Below are 20,512 nucleotides of genomic sequence, written 5' to 3'. Positions count from 1 at the left end.
TTTTAAAAATGAATAAAGGAATTCTAAAACACATTGTCATACAATGTCAGGAGGCTATCATCTGTGTTATAAGCTCTCTCTTAGTTGCTCCAATTAAGAGGCGAAAAGCATAATTTTGAGCCAACGTGAAGACGTGTTTAAGAAGGGGCGGTTTGATTCCCAACGACTGTTGACACAATCATCGCCCGTTGGCCTTGAGAGTAAGTGTAAACCCACTGAGGACTTAGTGGTGCAGAAACATCTGGCGGCCAACTAAAGACCGTTTCAAAAGTCATTTACACTCGCACCTTTTCCACCCGAATCCAATTGTCTCCGTTTTGCATCATCAATGTCTTTTGATCATCCGACTACATTGTCCTCAATTTTTCATTCCTCTCATCGCATTTGTCTTCTGTACAATTTTCAACATGATGCGTCCTCGTTTCCTTTTCTTACTCGTTTCCTTTTCTTGCTAAAGCCACCTGATGCCGCCGCTTTCCCAAACTTTCATTTCCTCTCCTCCATGTCCCTCCTGCCCCCTCTTCCTCTTCACTATCCACCTCTGATCCTTTTCTTCCTCCCCCTCTGTCTACCTCTGATCCCCCTTTTCCACACTTCCGCGTGCAAGTGATCCCAGTGAGGCTCGTCCCTGAGTGTGAGCTGCTTGTGCAGGAGGCTGCATGTGTGGTGGCCCCGGGGCAGGGATGACACAGCCCCGCTGGAATGAGAGGGAACAGAGATTGGGCGTTCCTCAGCGAACGCACTATTAAACACGCTGCAGTACACAATGAGCTCATCTTAATTCAGGTCAGATGTACATCGGATGTTCTGCCGCTTTCTTTTCCACTCTTTTCATTTTCTAATCAACTGCACACCACCTTTGAATGCCTGCTTGTTCCGTAGCCACGCATCCGCAGTGTTTAAATGCAGCGCATGGCTTGAGTTTTGCTCATGTGGAGAAGTGTACTCGTCAAGTCGGGACATGAGAGCACCTCAGGCATTCGGTCGAGGTCCTGCTCTCCTGCACTCGGGAAAAGACCTTTCCTCTTATCTCGCTAAACAAATCATAAACACTCATAAAATATGTTTTGTTTGAATTGTCAACTCCACGAGGTTAAAGTTTATCTACAGCACACAGAAAAGTGCTGAGAGGGGCTTTCGACTCTGTCACTCCGCATGGTGGGCTGAAGAATTATAAGCAGAGTGAAATATGAAATTGGCAAATGGAGCTGAGCTGTATTTAAGAAACTCTTAACAACGCCAGATGCCGTTCTGTGGGCTCGCTTGTCTTATTGGAGGCATGGGGAAAACCTATATTTAATGTGCGTTGAATTCAAGACTCCCAATTAGAGCGATACAACCGCGGTACAGTTGTAAAATTGCACACACTGACCACAATTGTTTAAAAAATGGAAGGACATGTTGAAATGTAAAAGGGAATCTTTGGAAGAAGAATATCATCAGGACCTGAGATTAATCCCCAACATGGCGCTATTTAACCTAAGACCGTAACCAACAACGACACTGCGAATATTATGACTTACACGTGTTTTGCATTAAGACGGACTTCAATTTCTTGTGAAAGGAAAGGTAAGGACTACATTTTGTGCATTTCATGCAAAATAGAGATAAAATGAGGATCTGTGATGAAATGCGTGGTATGAACTTGTGGTTTAAGGGGACGTTTTATCAAAAGTAATTGGGAAAGGGTACAAAGCCAATATCCCTTGATTCACTATACGGACCATTAGTACTTTAGTTATATAATTATTGATAGGAATTTCAATATAGCTCAGTTGTTCTGAACTATTTTCAGTGATGTACTGAAAAGAAAAATGCTACCCGAAAAATGATGCGCTGTAAAGTTTTAGCTAAACTTTCTACCAGTAAACTTCTTCCTCTTCTTAATACTACTACTACTACTACTACTACTACTACTACTACTACTACTACTAATAATAATAATAATAATAATAATAATAATAATAATAATAATAATAATAATAATAATAATAATAATAATAATAATAATACATTTCATTTATAAGTACCTTTCAAAATTCTCAAGGACACTTTACAGCAGGGGTCGGGAACCTATGGCTCGCGAGCCATATATGGCTCCTTTGATGATTGCATATGGCCCGCCGCTAAATCTAAATACATATTTTCGCTTTTTTTCTGTTCCTTTTCTGTTGGGGCGGCAGTTGGCGGAAAGCGCAATTTGATTGGATGACACTGACCTAGGTTGGTGGAAAGGGAAAATGTGATTGGATGATACTGGCCGTCAGTTGAAACAGGTAAACGCCCCTTTAAATGAGCCCGACGAGTAAAAACAAAGTACACTTCAGCTTGAATGCACCGGAGGATTCGCCTTTGTGGAGAGAAAAGGTTCTGATTCTAATTTCCAATTAAACAATACCATCGATGAAACAGTCAAATGTCAGAGACATTTTAACAAGCCCCATGTTAACGTTAGCATCAATATACTTCTGTGAGAAGTATGTTGCATAGTAAGTGTGGAAGCTAATGAGCTGTGTGCAGGTTATCTAGCAGTAACTTTGCGTATGGACCTGGACTGTCATTCCGATCATTTGATGGATTTTTACCAATCATGAGGAACGGAAAACCATTCATGTGAACGATGAGTACTATCACAAAATTATTTCAAATAATACATTCTGACATTTTGTTGAAAAGTGGCAGCGCGTGCGTCTGTGTGCGTATGTGTGTGCATGTGTGTGTGTGTGCACGTGCGTGTGCGCGCGCGTGTGTACATGTGTGTGTGAGTGTGTGCGCGCGCGAGTGTGTTGTGGTTCTCACTGAAAAAAAAATCTAAATATTTTACTTTTATGGCTCTCTTAGTCAAAAAGGTTCCCGACCCCTGCTTCACAGTCACGGGATATTTTTTCTGCGGGTGAGCAGTGACAGCCACACGCGCTAGCGTTCACTTAACCCGGGAGTAACAAAGTAAAAAAAAAAACAAAACTAAATAACAAATAACATGACAACACAAATACACAGAGAGTCATTCATTCTTCAGCACATTCTGTACCCTCTTTGTGACATGAAGCAGTTCCAGATGAAAGAGGAGAGGATCAAAGTGTCCTTTTCAGCAGTGGATCAGGGACGTCATGGTGGAATGTGCACGTCTACTGCAAGCTAAATGTTGAAAGCAAACGCGCAGCTTTAGCATCCATTGACGAAAAGGGATTTTCTCACATCACCTGTCCCACATAAATCCACTTCAATTCCAAGCCGCGACAGTTCCACATATGCATCAGCGCTCTGCGCTGACGGTCCTTTCTTCTTCCTCTTCTTATTTATCTTCTTCTTCTCCTCCTCTTTCTTTTCCTTCTTTTTCTTCTTCATCTCCTGCTCTTCCTATTCTTTTTCTTTTTGCCTTTCTACTTCTTTTTCTTCTTCTATTTCGCTTAAGTTTCTTCTCATTCTCTTCCTCTTCTCTTTCTTCTTCTTCTCCTTCTTGTCTTCTTTTTCTTCTTCTACTTCTTCTCCTTCTTGTGCAGTCAAATCATGGACGCTAATGGGTCTTTTTGACTTCCCTTTGAACCGCACCAAGATGTGATGAATTAAAACAAATCCCACAACAATTTTAAATGATCAATTTATCGAATCATACTGATACATTTGGCTCCAATTGTTATTTTTATGATTATAATTAGAGCAGGGGTGTCCAAAGTCGGTCCTCGAGGGCCGCTGTCCTGCCTGTTTTCCAGCTCTCCCAGGAGCAACACACCTGATTCAAATGATCAGCTCATCAGCTAACTCTTAAGCAGCATCAAAATGGTCCTGATGATTTGAATCAGGTGCGTTGCTCCTGGGAGAGCTGGAAAACAGGCAGGACGGCGGCCCTCGAGGACCGATTTTGGACACCCCTGAATTACAGGGTTTATCATACAAAATCCAGACCAAGGATAAAAACTGCTGTTCAACTGCAGACCGTTGACTGAAACAACACGTTTGTGCGACATCCACCATTCGGAAAAAGGACACCTTCTTACAAACACCGTAAATAAATGGCCACTCAATTCACTTAGTTGCATTAAAACTAATTGTTCTACGTAATGGAAACGACCGGAGTGAACGCCTCTTCGGAGCCGAGGACAAATAATGTTGTTTTAAATGTCATGTGCCCACACCCATCTCTGTGCACATCCCTTGTTATAAGAGAAAAAAAGATGAGGCCTGCACCGAATGCTGCATCTCATGGTTGATGCCCGACGCATTTAACTCTGACATAACTCAGTCCCAGATGTTTACAATCGAAAAGCATTTAAATCAGTTCGAGACCCCTTTTCCTTTTTATGATAATGATAGTCAGAGCTGCTGTTTCTTATACTGGGGTTTTTAACACTGGTTTGTATCAGCGGTGCTCCCCAAAGACCATTTTTTAGGGACGCGGGTAAAGGGAAAGGCGAGGGGAAAAAGAGGGAGAGCGAGAGAAGTCCTCGGGTTTCACAGCTGCGCGCCCAGCTCAACTCGAAAGTAAATGGACTTGAGGAAAGCCAATCCTAATTGATTCCAAGCCTCAAAGCTCTTTAGTAAACATTGTGGAGCAATGAAAATGACTTGTTATCCTAATTCATTGGATGCTCGCGCTTGTGTGTTCAACAAAGCTGAAGAACAATTCAAGGAAGCAAAATGTGGTTTTGTCATTTTTTTTCTCTCACTCTTGAAAGTATAACGTCTGCTGAGCTTATATGACGATGATAAAAGTTTATTGGCCTACCAAAATGAAGAAACGTTATTGTATCAAAAGGTATTTCAAGTACAGTTATGCAACTTCCTTCAATAAAGGAGCCGCAGAGGATGGAATATAAAATTATCATGGATAGGGAAAATCCAATATACACGAAGGGTAGTTACCCCATGCACATAACCATTTTAGTCAAAATGAGAATTTGAGCGAAGAATTTATAATAAGCCTACGAAGTGTCTTGTGAAGAAACACTGTCGTTTAGCACTCATAGTTTCTTGTTGAAACACTTTCACAACATTAGTTCATGATCATGTTTCCATTGTGTAAATTTATTTTTACACTCAAGGTCAAAAACTATAAATTACCGTAATTTCCGGACTACAAGCCGCGACTTTTCTCACAAACTTTCAACCCTGCGGTTCATGCAACGATGGGGCCAATTTATGCATTTTTTTTCCTAACGGCCGCCAAGGGGTGCTCGAGCACTAAAGGTAAGAGTGAGACATGGCGAATATATGTGCCGAGGAAGACACAAGTTAATGTAACTACGGTAACTACGCGAGTGACTCGTGCATTTAAAGTGGCCCTCCGAGTTCAATGAGAGGCTTGGATACCCGCGGCGAGAAACCATTTACCAAAACTGGCCATATGCGAAGAGCAACCTTTGCCCAAGTCTGATAACGTATTTCTTTCGCGTTTCAGTGACTTGGTAATTTTTTGTACCCAGACCTGTTAGCGAGTGCGAATGTATTGCTGCCTTGTCTCAGTTGTACCGGCAAGTTTTTCTTTACCAGCCCTGTTCGGGCTGTTACCACCCTAATGCATGTTGTATTGCTGTTGCGTAACAGGCACTGTTTTGAAAGGAAAGTGAAGGTATATTATTAAAACTTTGAAAACTTTTTCTGTGTTCCGTCCTACTTTATAAACATGCGGCTTATAGACAGGTGCGGTTTATGTATGTACAAAATGGTTTGTCCTTGAAAAATTTACTGGGCGTGGCTGATAAAGAGGAGCTCTTTAGTCCGGAAATTACGGTAAACAGTATCATACAGGTTATAGTGAGTATTGTGGCACATCCGTGAATAAACAAATTACACTATTTACAGTAGGTACGGCTTAGCCTGGCATGTGAAAAAAATGGCATATACAGTGATACCTTGACTTACGAACTTAATTGGTTCCCAGACAGTGTGTAAGGCGAAAAGTGTGTATCCCAAAAATTAATTTCCCATAGGAAACCACTTTCTAATTTTCTAAGCCTTAAAACTACACAAAATATACCTTATTTTACGTAAAATAAATGTGCTATGGTATTATAATTAAAGAAATAAACTGTGCTGTATAATAAAGTGGTTTTATTTACCTTTGTGAGGGTCGTTGATGGCTTGATGGAATGGAGTGGCCGGTTTCATCAGCATTAAACACTTGATGAGGAACCTTCTAATTTTCACCATCTTGAGGAATGATCCCTTGTAGGTTCTTTCTCTGCGATAATTTGACCTAGTTCCCCATCAATTGTGTTCTGTTTAGCTGGGTTGATAGCTTTTTGCATCAAGTGTACATATGACTTGTGCGGGTTATTTGTGCAGCCCGATTGATGGGAATTTTAACCTCGCAGTCTACACTCTGCCTTTGGATTGGATTGGATTGGATTGGATTGGATTTCCCTTTATGAGTCTCGTAGTGGAGAAATTTACATTTCACAGCAGCAAAGTTATGAAAGAAATGAAAGTAGAAAAGCAAAACACAGGAGCTGCTGCAAAGGCAGCCACTCTCGCGGCGCCGTCTTGAAGTCAAAAGAACAGAAAAAAACTATCAAACTATCAAAGTTGAAACGGGTCCAAATATCACTGTTTTCTATCCATGTTGTCACTCTCTCTCTCTGTCGTCTGCCTGTCTCTTTAATGTTTAAACCACCTCCCCTCACTGTTGTGTTCTTTACCAATCACATGGCTTTAACTGAAGACTGGGGGCGGGGAATAGAGGACAAAAAAAATGTCGGGTGCCATTTTCTTTTCTGGAGAATGGCTTCTCTCTCTCTCTCTCTCTCTCTCTCTCTCTCTCTCTCTCTCTCTCTCTCTCTCTCTCTCTCTGTAACCCCCACACCCCCCTCACTGCTGCGTTCTTGACTAATCACATGGCTTTAACTGACGACTGGGGGCGGGAAATAGAGGACCAAAACAAGCCGGCAGCCATTTTCTTGTGCGGAGAACGGGCTCGTTCGCGAACGAAACATCACTCATTGTGGCAGCTCCGTGTACATCACGAAAAATAGTTCATATGCCCAGGTAAAATTTTCATAAATTTAATGTTCGTAAACCGAAAAGTTCGTAAGCTAAGGGGTTCGTGAACCGAGGTATCACTGTAATTGACATCCATTGTAACTGTGTTGAAAAAAACCTGTTTTCGATTGTGAACAGAAATGAAAATTAAGGAAAAAAAAATCCACAAATAAGCAAATCTACAAATAAACATGTTGGCCCACTGTATATAAAAATGCCACTCGTTGTTGTTAAAAGCATTAAAAAAAAAAGTCACCCAGCGCCACTCAGGTTCCAAACAACAGAGATAAGACGAGCACGTGTGATCATAAACTTGTGAAGAGGTGAACATTCTTCAGAAAGGTGAAGAGTTTTTAATGACAGGTAAACTCAGGTGAAGCAGGTCCCGCAAAGTCTAGGTTACTGGCTGTGATTGCCGCTGCACCTCCAAAGGGGATGAAATTCCATCCTTGTCCTCCTTGACAAAGAGCCTGATGGGATGTCATTCAGGCTTAGTGATGGGCCTCCCATCCAATATTCACTCGCTTCTCAAGCTGTAAATCTAGTCTGGATAACTTCGGCACCGTATGAGTCCAACATGTAGACATCTTAATGTTGAGCTTTCCACAGGCCTGGTTTAAAGTAACACAGGGCTGGTCGGAAAAAGGTCTGTGCTCGAGTGACTGGCATTTCAAGTGCTTATGTTAGTGTAAACGCAAGATAAAGACTACCACAACCTTCACAAAGACAAATTTCAAAGAGCTATTAAGTTCATACACATCAAAAAAGTCTTCACATATGTTGCTTCATCCCTTTATTAGTCGAGGTACCATATTTGGTCACTTAAGCAAATGTTTAAGATAAAGCCTTCACACTTCCTCACTGAGCCCTAATTGTCCCAGTCAGGAAGCAAGTAAAACTAATATATATGATTAATATTTTTTCATGTGTGATTCAAAAAAAAATACATTCATACCATGGCTTACGAACTTAATTGGTTCCAAGAAAGTGTGTGTAAGGCGAAAAGTGTGTACAGTGAGACAAACACCTTAACTTACAAACTTTTCGTCTTACAAACGTCAAATTTATGAAAATTAAACCTTATAATAAGCACTATTTTCATAATACACACTCAGCACGGCTGGCGGAGTGATCTTCGGCAGAAGCACACGACCGAACAACACCAGAGGTTAAGTTACCAACAGTCCTTATGGAAGGTGACTCTCCTTCCATAAGCCATCAGCGACCATCAAAAAGGTAAATAAAACTTTATTATACAGCACAGTTTATTTCTTTAATTACAGTCCTCATGTAATGTGCCTCTCTTTCCAAACAGCAATTCCCTTTGACCTTCAACCTCCAACGCCATTCCATCAAGCCATAAATGACCATCACAAAGGTAAATAAAGTGACTTTATGATACAATTCAGTGTATGTCTTTCATTACAATAGAATAGCACATTTATTATACATAGAATAAGGTATGCTGTGTGTAGTTTTAAGGCTTATTTAGTTGAAAAGTATATTTAATGGAAACCCGGGAACGGATTATTCCCATTTTAATGGTTTCCTATGGGAAATTCTTTTTAAGATACACACTTTTCGCCTTACACACTCTGTCTGGGAACCAATTACGTTCCTAAGTTGAGGTCTCACTGTATTCCTAACATTAATTTCCCATAGGAAACCATTAAAATGATAATGATCCGTTCCCAGGTCCCCATAAAACATACATTTCTACTAAATAAGCCTTAAAACTACACAAAATATACTTTATTTTATGTATAATAAATGGGCTATGGTATTGAAATTAAAGAAATAAATATTGCCTTTTGTTCTGAAAGCCATATTTTGCAGACCCAGGGCCAAAGATATTTGAATGGTGTGATCCATAAAAGGGTAAAGTCAGTGAGGTTGTACAAAGTAATTCCAAATTCAAACAAACCATTCAAGTAAAATACCCATCTAAAATCATCGAGTACCTCGCGAGACCGCAGTTCAACAAGCCTCAAAGGAATACTTGAATACACTTGTGTAACAATATGAAATGAGATAATTGGAACTAGACCAACATCCAGGAACTGGAATGCATTTTGAGCCTTTGAAGCTGCACCGTATTTCATTCCACATACCAGATATCGGGTGTCGTTCCACACCTGCGGCATGATGGCGCAAAACTCACAGAGAAACACATGGCGATGCCTGTCCATTCCTCGGCAGTGAAAAGAGCAATTTTAGAACACGAAATGCTAAACCACTGTTAAGGTGGACACTAGTGAGGACTTCAACAATGACCTCATCTATGGCACCTTATGCTGAGGAACAATGATGAATAAAGAGCAAAACATCTTCAGCTACCCACTGGTACACTGCTCACTAAAAGTAACCAAACTCTGATATTACCTCGGAGACCAGAGAGAATGACAACTGGTAGCAACACAAAGAAGACATGCTTGTGAACTGCTTGGTGTGAACGTCTACTTATTGGGCATATATTTCAACTGGTAGTCAGATTCCGTTTGGCTGCATTTTCTGGTTCGTGAGCCAATGTCAAGTTGATTACATTGCGGGTTGCAGCGGCCGACTCACCCAATCTGTCTGTTGGTGGATGGAGCCTGAGTGATGACGGAGCTGGACTGAGGAGAGGGTAGAGCCTGCTGGATCACGATGCTGGCATCGTGGTTGCCCATTCTCGAGTGGGCCTGCTGGTGTTGGCCACCTTGGCCGTGCAGAGAGATATTCTGTAAAGTCAATTGGGAAAGACAACAAGTTTAGGATATGATCACAATGCTATAAAAGAGGGAGAGCAAGCCTATATGGTGGATAGGGAGCACAATTTTTCATTGCCGTCCACACACATGTATGAAAAAAGTGCTATTTTAAGCTTAGACAGAATAAATACTGTATTTTCCGGTGTATAAGTCTCACCCAAAAGCCTTGATTTTCTTCAAAATATGACCCTGCGCCTTATATGCAGGTGCGCCTTCTATGTGAAGTAGTTTTGAGCCACAACAAGTCTCGCAACTACAGTTAGCAGCCATCCCCCAGTAGAAGTAGTGTGTAACCAACCCCAGCCTCTACTGTAACGCCTTAGAATGTGGTGTGCCTTATATTTGGAAAATGTTTGTATATTTATATATTATACAGTAAAGTCTCGTTATATCGATATCGGTTATATCGATAGTACTGCATATTACGATACTACAGTAAAGTCTCGTTATATCGATATCGGATAGATCGATAGTCACGGTTATATCGATACTATTTCTATGCACGCACGGAGAAAATTACATGCAAACAGGGTCGGATATATCGATAGTCCCGGTTATATCGATATTTTTTCGGACTCCCTTGAATATCGATATAACGAGACTTTACTGTATTTCTATGAACGCAAGGAGAAAATTACATGCAAACAGGGTCGGATATATCGATAGTCCCGGTTATATCGATATTTTTTCGGACTCCCTTGAATATCGATATAACGAGACTTTACTGTATTTCTATGAACGCAAGGAGAAATTTTACATGCCACAGGATCGGATATATCGATAGTCCGGTTATATCGATATTTTTTCCGACTCCCGAGAATATCGATATAACGAGACTTTACTGTATTTGGAAACCTTTTTTTTATTCATTGAAGTTGCGCCTTATCTGCGTCTTATACAGTATATGGGAAAGGTTTGAAAAGACATTCATTGGTGTGCGCCCTATACTTACTATATACCTTCTACACCAAAAAATACGGTACATTTCTGTTTTTTTTAATAGTACCAATGTGAAGGTCAGTATCTCAGTAGATATGCTAAATGCACGTTTAAAAGACCCAGCCTTCAAAAACAAATAAAGTGAACAATCGATTTTTATTTCACACGACGTAAAAGTGACCATTCAAGGATGGCACAACACCATTGAGCAGAAAACCAACATTGAATGCCAAAAATGTATTTTGTTTGTTTTTGTTAATAAAAAAGAGATCTCACTCAAAAATGTATATTATTCAGGTGTTATGTTTGTCCTGCATGTCATCAAGTTCCCAATTTTGAGTTTTACTTATGTTGTAGTAAAGGGCAGTATAAGACTGCAAGTGCTTGTCTTAAATTTTGAATGGTAATATACTTCAACATATAGTACAGGAAACATGATTACAAGTTCTCTAATCAATGTTTAAAAAATTATAATAATGTATCTAATTAATTGAGAGGCTACTGAAAGCCACCAGTTGTCCATTCCTACTTTAGCTTGTTTTGCACGTGGGCATACAAATATGTGCGCAATCCATTGTGCACTCCAAAACTGCATTTTTATTTATTTACATGCCCAATGAGATTTTGCAAACTTGAAACAAATTGATTTAGTTGATTTTGCTTCGAAAATAATGCCATGACGAGGACGCACAAGAAAAATAAGAAGCCGTTGGGGTAATGGAGCTTTTCCGCATGAGTTATCATTTTTTAAATGCGAGAAAGCTAAATTATCCTGACACCTTACTGATGCAATTTCAGACCTTCTGAATGATCTAACTTTGTAAGAACTGATTTGTTGCCAGTCACTAATGACAAAACACCTTTATACTCTGCATTATTTTGCCTCTGGATCATTTTAGCACTCTTAACAATTTTCGGGAGTTGGCCTGTCCAACAACTGTTTTTCAGCCATACTGTTCCAATTTTGAAATTGGGGGTAGTGAAATCAAGCAAAAAAAGGGTACTGGAATTTCTGAGTGATTTGTTTCTTCTCCATGATTCGATTATGTTTGTTTGCCTTCCACTAACAGCAGTGCAAAATTCATTTTGTGCTTACGGCGCCCTCACACAGTTACACAGTGAATACCATTAGCGCTACCTAATCAGAGATCAGAATCAGAATCAGAATCAGAATCATCTTTATTGCCAAGTATGTAGGACACACAAGGAATTTGTTTCCGGTAGAACACGCTGCACTAGTATCGTTGTCAAAAAAACTGCTAAGTGGCACTATACAGTTCCATTTTGGCTACTGTTGAAAGAGTTCATAGAGTTAATGTGCAAAAGCCCTTTTTAAATATGGCGGTTTTAGCTACTTTTACACCAGTTGCAAACTGCACATGCAATCTGTTGGAGTGAGAGTCAAAATACATTTTAGTGCCTGTTACTTGGAATCAGTCGCCCCTTGATGCAGTCATTGAAATATTGAGAAATTCCTACATTCTAACCATAGACATAGTATATAATGAATTCAAATATGATTTGTCTATGGTTAGAATGTAGGAATTTGTCATCTGTACGTATTGCATGATGATCTCACTGTCAATTCGGTACATGTTACATAAATCTGCCTTTTTCTTTTTGCTTCCCAGGACTTGAAACCCCCAAACACTGAACCCTCCTCCCACCCCGCTGTGCCGGTGACATGGCACAAACTCCCATCATAAAGCATGCAGACTGGGGAGGCTAGATGTGGTTGAGCCGGACACAGACAAGCTCCAGAGTCAAAAGACTTGGACAATGTCCTTGGGCACAACTTGCACCAAACAATTTCGCAGACAGGCAGATTAGATAAGAAGTCTTGTGATGATGTGACAACTAGCAATGCATCGTCTTCATCTGTTAAATCTACAAGCATTATGTATGATGATATTTACTTTAAAAGCACAAAGGACTCTCAACATTTCTGCATTTCTGCTTTAGTATTGTCAGCACTGAGAAAGATGGACTCCCTCACAAGACTGAAGTTTTATTTGAAGTTACAGGTGGAGAAGTCATCTCATCTCTCATCGCCTCACCTGTGCTGGATGACAAATCTGCACCTGCCAGCCTTGTCTGTCAATGTGAACATGGCCAATGAGAGGTCATAGAGCGCAGGGGTAAGGTGAACAACACAATGTTTTATCTACAAAAGGTGAAATTTTGATTTGACCAAATTGCAAGAAGTAGTGAACTTTTCATCACGGGGAATTTGTTCCAGACCCACTCGCTATAGGTGTCCGTGACACAGAGGAACAATTGGAAAAAAAATAGAATGATTTTCCTGTTTTACCCCTCCCACATGCTCAAAAGGCTTAAAACATGATGCCAAAAAATTGTAAAGATATTTGAATACATGCCAAAAATTTTAACCAAAATACAGGACATATTGCAGTGTCTGTTTACATGCCTTTTACTGGTCACCGAGGGTATGAGAAACCGTTGCAAATGCATCTGCGATTGCTATCCCACATTTTTGGGCCTGGGAGTTAGTAAAAATCAAAAAACGTCCAAAAACAATATCTTTAAGAATAAATAAATCTTATTTTCCATTTGGCTTTTCCCTTCAGGTGTCACCACAACGAATCAGTGTCCTCCATCTTCAGAGGTTTGATTCGCATGTTTGTTTTGGTCAAGCTTTTACGTCGGATTCTCTTCCTGACACAACCGTCTGTATAAACAAACAAACAAACAAACAAACAAACAAACAAACAAACAAACAAACAAACAAACAAGCAAACAAATCAGCAAATAAATAAATAACACACAAATAAACACACAAAATAAATACATAAATAAATAATTCAACAAATAAATACATAATAACAAAAATAAATAATCACACAAATAAATAAAATACATAAACACATATAAATAAATAAATACATAAATAAATGACATAATATGGTTACGCATCAATTTGTGTTTTATAAAAATAAATAAATAATAATAATAATAATAATAATAATAATAATAATAATAATAATAATAATAATAATAATAATAATAATAATAATAATGTATTTCATTTATAAGCACCTTTCAAAACTCAAGGTTACATGTCATTTTTGTGTTTTAGCTGTTAAATCTGTCAGTGAAGACGTGGTTGGGTGTATAGCTGGACAGATTGCAGTAAAGTCAAATCTCCGTTCCCTCTCGGTCCCTAAGATCCTCATCCTCCCTTCACCTCTATGCGCCCCGTCTGTCTCACCACGATGGGATGCAGAGCTTTCAGTCGCTCTGCTCCCACACTCTGGAATTTAATTGCTTTCAATGTCTAGTTCAATCTGCTACTTTATTATGTATCATTTTACTTATGGTTTTATTGTTGTAAGCTTTGTTTTTATTGTAACGTGTCCTTGGGTGTTTTGAAAGGCGCTTGAAATTAAATGTATTATTATTATTATTATTATTATTATTATTATTATTATTATTATTTTTTATTTTAATTTTAATTTTAATTTTAATTTTAATTTTAATTTTTATTATTATTATTAATTTTAATATTATTATTATTATTATTATTAAGTGTTTGAGAAAATGCCAATGGATGGGAGACAATAAAAAATGAGCCATTTGACGGACTGACTGACAGCATCGCTGACCGGTGAAATTTACCAACGGAAGTGACGATGGAAGTGCAGTTAAAATAAAACGAGGGACTGAGAAATTGATGACAGTTTAGTTCATCTTGAAAAAAAAAAACAATAATGGTGGACACCATTGACAGATGACAAATGATCACCTGGCAAAATGTTGTAAAATGTCCACCTCTGCAATTCTTGCCATTTAAGTCAGAATGGAAGAGTTCTATATCCCAACCAAATCAACTGATTACTTCCCGATCACTCTAACGGCTTAGTTTAAACATTTAAATGCTGGAGGTCACTCATTCAGAGTTTTCAAATCAGCAAAGTTTTGTCTGTGCCCTTCTTGAGATCTGCAATCCCATCTAGGATGTCTCCAGATATTGCAATTGCTTTAACTTGATGATAGGTTTGCGCTCTGTAAAGTCTAGGACCTTATATAGACAGGTGCATACCTTTCTAAATCATCTCCAATCAAATAAATTTGCCACACAGGAACTCCAATTTAGCTGTAGAAACATTTCAGTGATGATAAGTGGAAATAGGAAGCACCTGAGCTCAATTTTCAGATTCACGGCAAAGGCTGTAAACGTAGATGTCATTTTTCTTTTATTGAAAAAATGCATTCACAAAAAGATTTGTTTTTTAAATACATGTAGTTCTTGGCATTTTCATCTCAAGGTGTTGTGTGTACAATTTTGAAAAAAAAGGAAATTTAAATAAGATGAGACAAAATGTGGAAAGACTGAGAAACACTACGAAAACTTGGATGGGCTGTTGTTTTCTAACCTACTATGGCTTGCACTGGAAAAATGATATAATTGATGACTGCAGCAGATAGCGAGTCATCAGCACCTGACATGACCCTCGTCGGAGAACATGTGGCTTCAAGTTCGCCTGTTTTTACCCAAGGTTTCTATTCCCGTAGTCCGATACCTGTTTGGAGTCCTCTTCTTCCTGGGCTTTGCAAAACTCTTGCTCAATGGAGCAGTCGAGCTCGCTAAAAAGTCCCACCTCCTCGCAGTTCTTCAGGAAGCGTGTCGGTGTTGGCGTCTGGTCTGCAGATTAAGCAACAAGTACAAGTGTTATCATCACTTATTTTTTTTTATTTGTTCATTTCTTAGACTGCATTTTTACTTCAGTGATTTTATTTTTAAGGTATAAATGCCTTTGTTTAACGTTTAACTTGATAAAATGCCACACCGTTTACTACGGGGCAATGTCGTTTACATTTGCAGGATTCGCTTAACTCCTTGAAAAGCAAAGGATGACTTAACTAAAATGTGGTTGCTCTTATATTTAGGAAAACACGACAACTTTTCAAGTGGATGGGGCAGGAGAGTCGCTTCTCTCGACAGCACCAGAGCAGCTGATAAAGTACAGAGCTCACCCACCATGCGGGGGTCTCATTTGTTGAGGGCACTCAAAAGCTGTGGTATTCAACTTGGCTTTGTAGAGGATGGGGGGTGCATGGAGATCAGGTTTCAGACAGTTGAGGCCGATTTTAGGATCAGGGTTGTTTCAAAGGCTAAAAGCATAGCTCAGAGTCTGTTTATCTACTTTCAGGAGACCAAGACTTGTTTTACTCTGACTAGTATGCTGACCTATGAACCCCAAATAGTTTTTGTTTTTTTTCTGCCCAGCACATATTTTTTTTCCAATAGTGCTTGAAAGAAAAACGAGAGTATCAGCGTTGAGTTGTTGATACAACCTCTGACTAAATGATTTTGCAAGCAATAAATTAATAAATGCCTTTTTTCACACAGTTCATAACAGTTAACATTTGTGATTTTGGAAAGACCCAAAGGAAGAGGTGCTTTCATTTCAAGCATTTCTTATGAAAAATAAGGCAAGCTTTGGAGGTGTAACGTGAGCAAGGAAAGCTACATTTGATCTCGCAGTCGAGGAGGAAGGCTATAGATTTTGGGCTAAGGGATGTCACATGTGGCAGACAGACTGTTATCCAAATTACTTTTTGCATCGTAGATTGACAGATGACGTTAAGGCTTGGAAAATGAGACAATCAAGTTCATGTCCAACCAATTCTTTGTGCTCCGTATGATATTCTTAATCATCATTGTCATTATAATAAATGTGAGCATGTATGGTTGGTAAAATATTACACACTATAAACTACTGCACGCACAGTTGTCTGAACAGCATATAACATGGTGAAAAAAAGTTATTGTCTTTTTATTTTTACTCAAATGAAACTTTGCATGGTTCTAGAAAACCCACAGAAGCACAAAAACAACCTGCAAATCCTCACATGCAAAAGCCAGAACCTTTTTTCCACTGTGAGGCACACATTCTTGTTATTTTATCACAGTCTGCTTATTTTATCACTCTCCTAATTATTTGGGACATTTAATGGTTGTTGTTTTGGACATATCACTGCACTATTGAAAGACAAAGGACCTTCTGTCACAAATCACATTCTTAAGTGCCTTCTCATAAATTAGCATGCCATCTATTGCTTCAAAATCCAACGAGAAAAATCAACCTTAAAGGACAACCGACACCAGTTTTTTTGTTTCCTAACTGACATTAGAAAAACGTTTTATAGCATCTAAAATACCCAAAATACGCAGGCTGATATTTTTAATCAAATGCAAAACACCAATAAAAATGACTTGCGAAATCTGCCAAAAAATTGAGCTGTGGATTGGGCATTTACAGAAAGTCCCGCCCCCCAGTTCCTAACATTACGGCAAGACGTCTTGCCTTGCTCGAGAATCAAAACAATGCCTTCAGATTCGGAGAAGATGGTTTCTTGTGACTCATCCGGTTATGAATATGATTCAAATAGTTCTGAAGAGGAAAGCATGAATGTTTGCAATCGATTAAAGAAGTTCTTCCGGGTCATTTTGAGGCATAAAGACTGATGTGTAGCATCCCAGAAAATGGCGAAGATGGTGCCAGAGCTCCGTTGGAAATGGCTGATTTATCTGCTTGGAATTTGTATCAGCGAATATCAAATAATTGTCTTGGTGCAACACACAACGATTCACCATGGCGTTATTTGTGTGTTTTCCTTCTAATTTTGCCATCAACACGAAGTTTTCAGACCAAGCAAAGTACTGCAAAATGCATTGTGTGTCCTTTCTCGGTCAGGGGCGTCCCTTTCGTGACGTGACGTCAGGACTCGTCACCAACTCAAAAACAAGACTTCCTGAATATTCAGTGCGAGTCTTAAAACGTAAAATATAGCTATATGCGGTGGAATCTTTGTAAAATATGCTCAGTAGAAGTCATTTGAAGCGATTTTACAAATTATGGACACAAGTTGTTCGGTCGGAGGCGTCGGTTATCCTTTAATAATGGCCGAATGCAAATCAATCCAGCGTGAAGACATTCACGAAACAGAATACTCGCCGACATGGCAGCATGTCTTCAGCCAGCCGCGTGCGTGTCATCTGGCTGTAAACAACGAACGGCGTGAAGATTGCAGGCAGAGGGCAAGCCGTAACTCACCTGATAACAAGTTGTCATTCTTTATGGAAGGAAACTTGAGGGTCATCTCATGTTTGTGTCGATGTATCATCAGATGGTCTTCGGTGGGGAAGCGCTGTAAGGAAAGAGGTTAAAATACAAATATGACTAAAATGCATCAGCACTTTATTTGGTGTGTGTTAATACAAGTGCTACGTCTACGGACATTTCTTCGTACGAAATTTTCAAATTACGAAACGCCTCAACAGGACAATATTGGCTCTTGTTTGAAAAGACTTTTCAAGTTACGAATGGGAAAAATACATGATGGGTGGCTTGTCGCAGCATCTAGTTTCCTGAATGCAACATAATTTTAGCTGATTTGCCATTGGTTATTACCGAGCATTATCCTGGCACGCAATTGGTTCAGATGGATCCACCCCCTCCCCCCACACACAGACAGACAGACAGCAGCAGACAGACAGACAGACAGGCAGGCAGGCAGACAGACAGTCAGACATAGCTAGCTAGATGGATAGCTAGCTTGATAGCTAAGTAGATAGCTAGCTAGATTCCTGATAAAATGCCATGCAAAAAAACACTTCTGAGAACATGAACTAAAAAAGAGGGGAAAACTGAGGAATCAGTTAAGTTAAATGAACATTGGTTTTTATTCTTCATTCTTAAATTTATTTTTTAAATTATGCACATTTCTCATTTATTGTGCAAAAATTTAATTGTATGAGTGTTTGTAACATATTTTGATGGATTACTATGCTTAAGAAAACATTTATGGTTGAATTTTGTGGTGCTTGGAACGGATTAGGGCATTCACATGAAAAACGCGTCTCTAATTCCAATATTTTCTAGTTCAAACATTTCTTCCAGAACCAATTTATTTAAGAAATAACGCTACCACTGTACAAATAATAATAATAATAATAATAATAATAATAATAATAATAATAATAATAATAATAATAATAATAATAATAATAATAATATGGCCTGTGGGACCCCTGAGACCGCTGACAGGTATCGATTAGCCAAGCGGAATACAGCCTCGGTCGTCGCCAAGGCAAAAACACGGGCATAGGAAGAGTTTGGTGAGGCCATGGTAGCAGACTTCCGGACCGCTTCGAGGAAATTCTGGTCCACCATCTGGTGTCTCAGGAGGGGAAAGCAGTGCACCACTAACACTGTGCACAGTGAGGATGTGGCGCTGCTGACCTCGACTCGAGACGTCATGAAGTGAATAATAATAATAATAATAATAATAATAATAATAATAATAATAATAATCTTTTTCTTCTTCAAGGGGTTGCCACAGCGAATCCAGCCTCACTGGAAAGGTCTATTCAGGGGTTCTAGAGGGGCAGGTCCGTCGGAAAGTCGAGCCTCATATTGAGGAGGAACAGTGTGGTTTTCGTCCCGGCCGCGGAACAGTGGACCAGCTCTACACCCAGCAGTGTCCTCGAGCGTGCATGGGAATGCACCCAACCAGTTTACATGTGCTTTGTGGACTTGGAGAAAGCGTTCGACCGTGTCCTTCGTGGAGTTCTGCTGAGGGTGCTTCGGGAGTATGGGGTAGAGGAGCGCCTGATACGGGCCGTTCGGTCCCTATACGACCGATGTCAGAGTCTGGTTCGCATTGCCGGCAGTAATTCGGAATTGTTTCCAGTGAGGGTTGGGCTCCGCCAAGGCTGCCCTTTGTCACCGATTCTGTTCATAACTTTTATGGACATAATTTCTAAGCGCGGCCAAAGCGTTGAAGGTTTCCGTTTTGGTGGCCTCAGTATAGCATCTCTGCTGTTTGCAGATGATGTGGTCTTGTTTACTTGCTTCGAGTGGAGATCTCCAACTCTCTCACGAGCGTTTCGCAGCTGAATGTGAAGCGGCTGGGATGAGAATCAGCACCTCCAAATCTGAGACAATGGTCCTCAGTCGGAAAAGGGTGGAGTGCCCTCTCCGGGTCAGGGAGGAGATTTTGCCTCAAGTGGAGGAGTTTAAGTATCTGGGAGTCTTGTTCACGAACGAGGGTGTGAGGGAGCGAGAGGTCGACAGGCGGATCGGTGCGGCATCTGCTGTGATGCAGACTTTGTACCGATCTGTCGTGGTGAAGAAGGAGCTGAGCCAAAAAGCAAAGCTCTCAATCTACCGGTCGATCTCCATCCCAACCCTCCTCTATGGTCACGAGCTATGGGTTGTGTCCGAAAGAACGAGATACCGGATACAAGCGGCCGAAATGAGCTTTCTCCGTCGGGTGTCCGGGCTCTCCCTTAGAGATAAGGTGAGAAGCTCGGTCATCCGGGAAGGGCTCGGAGTCAAGCTGCTTCTCCTCCACATAGAGAGGAGCCAGATGAGGTCGCTCGGGCATCTGATTAGGGTGCCCCCAGGACGCCTCCCTGGTGAGGTGTTCGGAGCATGCCCCACTGGCAGGAGACCCCGGGGACGACCCAGAACACGCTGGAGAGACTATGTCTCCCGGCTGGCATGGGAACGCCTCGGGATCCGCCAGGACGAGCGAGAAGGAGTGGTTGGGGAGAGGGAAGTCTGGGCTTCCCGACTGAAGCTGCTGCCCCCACGACCCGACCCCGGATAAGCGGCAAAAGATGGATGGATGAATAATAATAATAATAATAATAATAATAATAATAATAATAATAATAATAATAATAATAATAATAATACTACTACTACTACTAATAATAATAATAATAATAATAATAGGGCGGCCCCTTAGTCGAGTGGTTAGCACACCGGCTTCACAGTGCAGAGGTCGTCGGTTCGCGTCCCGGTCCAGCCTCC

General features: G+C 40.2%; 1 protein-coding gene and 1 long non-coding RNA gene across 3 annotated transcripts in view; one reads left to right on the top strand and one right to left on the bottom strand.

Moving 5' to 3' along the window:
• creb5b (cAMP responsive element binding protein 5b) overlaps positions 1–20,512 on the bottom strand; it is a 95,694-nt gene that overhangs the window by 64,860 nt on the left and 10,322 nt on the right. Inside the window, exons 3-5 of the mRNA XM_088998694.1 lie at positions 17,747–17,840; positions 15,209–15,330; positions 9,547–9,698 (exon numbers count right to left, since the gene is read on the bottom strand). Of these exons, the coding sequence (XP_088854820.1) occupies positions 9,547–9,698; positions 15,209–15,330; positions 17,747–17,840 (368 nt within the window). The remainder of the gene's footprint in view (positions 1–9,546; positions 9,699–15,208; positions 15,331–17,746; positions 17,841–20,512) is intronic.
• Positions 646–16,809, top strand: LOC148896385 (uncharacterized). 2 transcript variants are annotated; one of them, XR_016115289.1, is made up of 6 exons: positions 646–786; positions 8,094–8,214; positions 8,294–8,356; positions 12,299–12,805; positions 15,201–15,348; positions 15,576–16,809. It is a non-coding gene; the product is annotated as an uncharacterized LOC148896385 (long non-coding RNA). The 2 variants fall into 2 exon arrangements; XR_016115290.1 differs by lacking the exon at positions 646–786 and adding an exon at positions 4,027–6,984.

Source organism: Hippocampus bargibanti, linkage group LG06 (assembly GCF_051943395.1).
Source record: "Hippocampus bargibanti isolate YZ-2025 linkage group LG06, ASM5194339v1, whole genome shotgun sequence".
NCBI classification, from domain to species: Eukaryota; Metazoa; Chordata; class Actinopteri; order Syngnathiformes; family Syngnathidae; genus Hippocampus; species Hippocampus bargibanti.
This window is presented reverse-complemented; position numbering and strand designations above follow the sequence as displayed.